This window comes from Cebus imitator, unplaced genomic scaffold, assembly GCF_001604975.1.
Source record: "Cebus imitator isolate Cc_AM_T3 unplaced genomic scaffold, Cebus_imitator-1.0 Scaffold54, whole genome shotgun sequence".
NCBI classification, from domain to species: Eukaryota; Metazoa; Chordata; class Mammalia; order Primates; family Cebidae; genus Cebus; species Cebus imitator.
Genome location: NW_016107369.1, coordinates 4106423 through 4111104, shown reverse-complemented (window position 1 = coordinate 4111104; position 4682 = coordinate 4106423). Strand labels below are relative to the sequence as shown.

At 42.8% G+C, this 4682-nt stretch overlaps 1 protein-coding gene across 1 annotated transcript in view; it reads right to left on the bottom strand.

Moving 5' to 3' along the window:
* The window catches only part of NEK9 (NIMA related kinase 9), a 47962-nt gene that overhangs the window by 3685 nt on the left and 39595 nt on the right, over positions 1-4682 (bottom strand). The window contains exons 20-21 of the mRNA XM_017528511.2: positions 2861-3022; positions 1103-1315 (exon numbers count right to left, since the gene is read on the bottom strand). Of these exons, the coding sequence (XP_017384000.1) occupies positions 1103-1315; positions 2861-3022 (375 nt within the window). The remainder of the gene's footprint in view (positions 1-1102; positions 1316-2860; positions 3023-4682) is intronic.

Below are 4682 nucleotides of genomic sequence, written 5' to 3'. Positions count from 1 at the left end.
TAGAGACGGGTTTTCACCTTGTTGACCAGGATGGTCTCGATCTCTTGACCTCGTGATCCACCCGCCTCGGCCTCCCAAAGTGCTGGGATTACAGGCTTGAGCCACAGCGCCTGGCCCGAAAGTACTTTTTTAAAAAGGTGAAGCAGGCTGGGTGCGATGGCTCATACCTATAATCCCAGCTCTTTGGGAGGCTGAGGCAGGGGGGACCACAGATCAGGAGTTTGAGACCAGCCTGGCCAACATGGTGAAACGCTGTCTCTACTAAAAATACAAAAATTAGCTGGGCATGGTGTTGGGAACCTGTAATCCCAGCTACTTGGGAGGCTGAGTTAGGAAAATCGTTCGAACCTGCAAGGAGGCTGCAGTAAGCGGAGACTGCACCACTGCCCCCCAGCCTGGGTGACAAAGCGAGACTCCATCTCTTAAAAAAATAAAAAAATAAAAAAAGGTGAAGCCAACTGTGTTACCACATGCCTGTCGTTCCAGTTACTTCTACTTGGGGGGTTAAGGTGGGAGGATCACTTGAGCCTGGGAAGTCAAGGCTACAATGAGCCATGTTTGTGCCACTGCACTCCAGCCTGGGTGAAAAAGCAAGACCTTGTCTCTAAATAAATAAATAAACAAATATTTTTAAAGAGGTGATAGTGGTGGAGGGAATTGTTCTAGATGAAAAGAAATAAGGGACATAAACAAATATAATATGGGGTTCTTGAATGGATTCTAGTCCAATAAAAAATGGTTATAAAGGACATTTTTGTGGAGAAAATTGGGAAAATTGGGGTCTCAGCTAGATACTAGATGAGTACTGAGAATATCAGTGTTAATTTTTTTAGGTGTGGTTATAGTATTGTGGTTGTTCGGGAGAATGTCTTTATTTTCAGAAATATGCAATTAAATATCGTAAAACAAAAAGCATACAGTACCAAAAAGCAATGCAAGTTAAGTGATGAAAATGATTCAATACAGGTGCTTGAACAAGGCCCAAGGCTTCTGGGATTATAATTACAAAAGTGGTATCAGTAAAAAGTAAGGACCTGCAAAGGAACTTTTGTGATTCTTCAAAACAGGCTTAGAAATTGAATTATTCTTTTAATGCTCTCACCTGCTGCCCTCCTTCTAATTTATTCTTCAACTTCTGCAGCTCAGTAAAAATCTGGAGGTTTTCTTGCTGTAGCTTCTGTTGTTCAGTCATACACTTTAACACCAGATCCTGCAATCTCTCAACCTCCATCTGCAGAGAGCTGCATGCACAGGCAGGAGGAATCAGTGGTGTTCCCTTCCCAGCACAGGCTACTGCGGGATTCAGCCGAGGTGACTAGGGAGATAAGAAGGAAAGATTGCAGGAGGTTCTGCCCAGGTGCCATAGCTCCTCAATCCAAACTTCCTCTAAGTGCAATCAGATTTTACTTCTACATTAACAAGATAAAACATAAATACACATTAATATATGTAAGAAAAACAGAAATGCTAGGATTGTTACAGCACTGGACACTGACATAACAGAGAAAGCGAACCCTCAGTGCCTCAGTCCCCATTAGGCCAAGGTGGAAGACCAAACATCTATTTTGGAGGACTTTGTGAAAAATTTTAAACCACCTTGGTATCGTCTCATTTAAAATGCTGAAGCAGGGAAAAGCATGATCTGGTTTGCAACAAGTCTTTCAGATCACAGTGAGACCCAAAGGGTCAATATTCATGAAATGCAGTGAATTACACTTTAGAAAAGATCTGAGAGGTGGTCAGTAAACAGGACCACTAACACAATTTAAGAAGGTGAACTAACAGAGAAATGAAAACATTCACCTTGAAGTTTCAAAGGTATTATTACCACTTTTGGGAAGCTTTCTGATGATCCTAGTCTGGATTTTTCTCTTTTCCACTGTACTCTGTTTATAGGAAGGTTCAGCAGATAGCCCATGGGCCAATTCTGGCCTGCTGCCTGTTTTTGTAAAACAATTTTACTGGAAACCAGGGATGCCCAATCATTATGTACTACTTGAAGCTGCTTTTTGTGCTACAATGTTAGAGTTGAGTAGTTACAAAAGAGGCTGTACACATTTCTGTCTAAAATAGTCTAAAATAATTACTATGTTGCCTTTAATAGGAAAAGTCTAAAATAATTATTATGTAGCCTTTTATAGAAAAAGTTTCATGACCTTGGTTTCTAGTTTTTACCACAATTTCATTTCTACCAAGGTTAGGTGTACATGGTGTTGCTTCCTCACTAGACTACCAGTATTACTTTTTTTTTAAGAGACAGAGTCTCGCTCTGTTGCCCAGGCTGGAGTGCAGTGGTGAAATCTTGGCTCACTTCAACCTCCGCCTCCCGGGTTCAAGGGCTTCTCCTGCCTCAGCCTCCTGAGTAGTTGGGATTATAGGCGCGACTGTGCCTACCTAATTTTTGTATTTTTAGTAGAGACAGGGTTTCACCATGTTGGTCAGGTTGGTCTCAAACTCCTGACCTCATGATCTGCCCGCCTTGGCCTTCCAAAGTGCTGGGATTACAGGTGTGAGCCACCGTGCCCAGCCCAGTACTACTTCTTTCTTATAGAGCGTCTAACCCATCCTGGCAGTGTCATGAGAAACTGAATTTGAATTTAGGCATTTCTGAGGCAGAGGGAAAAGACAATTCTTTGGTCTAGGAAGGTGTTAGCCTGTCAGAAATGTGGAAGGGCAAATACCTTTCTGAGGCAACTCAGTTTAGTCTTGGGTTGAGGCTTTAAATACTGCTGAATGGACATTATAATGAGTTAATGCAGGGCAGCTGAAACCCAAAAGCTAGAGTAAGGCCAGGAGAACTGGGCAGAGCTTACAGTGACTGTTTACCTAGTTGTGATTCAAAGGCAAAAAGCTCAGTTACCCAGGCTCCTAGTTGGGGCTTGTGTTCCAAAGGAGCTTCAGAAGCCACTTTGAGTCCTTGCAGCTCTTCATAGGGCAGGGTATCTTTCTCAGATTCTGAAAATGCTGCACTGAGGGGAGATGGGCTGTCAGGCATGGGGATAAATTCTGCATTTTCCAGCTCCTATATATATGAGAAAGAATCTCATTAGTATCTCATTATTCTATTTGCAGTATTTGCTTTCTGCCAAATTCCCTTCTCTGTTTTGCTATAGTTTTCCCTGGCATGACATCAGCACCCTCTAGTGGGCAGGACAGTTGTGGTTAACAACATATCTCAGCCTACCTGTGAGCAAACTGCCACCCCTTCATCGGAGGAAGAAGAGTGATGCAGAAATAAACTCAAAGAACACAGGTTGGAGTGTCTGGTGTGTCTCCCCGACACACTTATTCTACACAGGCTATTCAGTGATCTGGGAAGCTCCAAGGAAATGGCAGTGAGGCTGGCAGCCGCACTGCTGAAAGCTGAGGCTAAAGGTGCAGACAGAACAGTGTATTGCTTCCTGTTCATGCTCTTCAAGTCATTATCAAGTTAAGTATTACTAGACAAGGAACTTTAAATCTACGGTGTTTTTTTTTTTTTTTTTTTAATAGGGTCTTGCTCTGTTGCCCAGGCTGGAGTGCGCAACCACGGCTTATTGCAGCCTTGACCTTTGGTATTCAAACGATCCTTCCACGTCAGCCTCTTGAGCATCTAGGACCACAAGCATGTCACCATGCCTGGTTAATTATTATTATTTTTTTGAGACAGAGTCTCACTCTGTTGCACAGGCTGGCGTGCAGTGGCACGATCTTGACTCACTGCAACCTCTGCCTCCTAAGTTCAAGTGGTCCTCTTACCTCAGCCTCCGAAGTAGCTGAGATTACAAGTGTGCACCATCACGCCTGGCTAACTTTTTTGTATTTTTAGTATAGATGGAATTTTACCATGTTGGCTGGGCTGGTCTCAAACTCCTGCCATCAAGATCTGCCCGCCTTGGCCTCCCAAAGTGTTGAGATTACAGGCGTGAGCCACCTTGCCCAGCCTAATATATTTATAATTTTTGAGATGGAGTCTCACTCTGTCACCCAGGCTGGAATGCAGTGGTGCGATCTCGGCTCACTGCAACCTCCACTCCCTAAACTCAAGTGATTCTCCTGCTTCAGCCTACCAGGTAGCTGGGATTATAGGTGTGTATCACCACGCCCAGCTAATTTTTGTATTTTTAGTAGAGACAGGGTTTCACCATGATTGGCCAGGCTACTCTCAAATTCCTGACAGGTGACCCACCTGTCTCGGCCTCCCAAAGTGCTGGGATTATAGGCGTGAGCCACCGTGCCCAGCCCCGGCCTTATTTTTAAAATTTATTTTATAAGGATAGGGTCTCCCTATGTTGTCCAGGCTGGTCTCAAACTCCTGGGCTCAAGCAATCCTTTTGTGTTGGCCTCCCAAAATTCTGGAATTACGGGTGGAAGCCACCACGCCTGGTCTTTTTTTGTGTGTGTGTGTGGTAAAAAATTTAAAATTTCACAAACCATAAATATTCACTGTAGAAAATGAGAAAATACAAATGGGCACAGGAAACTAATAAAAACCACCAGCAATTCCATCACTCACAGATAACCACTTTAAAAATTATCAATACATAGTCTTGTCGACATTCTTCTGTGTATTACATATTTCCTAAAAGAATGAGATCATACAGATATTTCATCCTCTTCTGTATAGCCATATGTTATGACTAACTTTCCATGAAAATTAATATACTTCAATATTTTTACTTTCTTTTTTTTTTTTTTTTTTT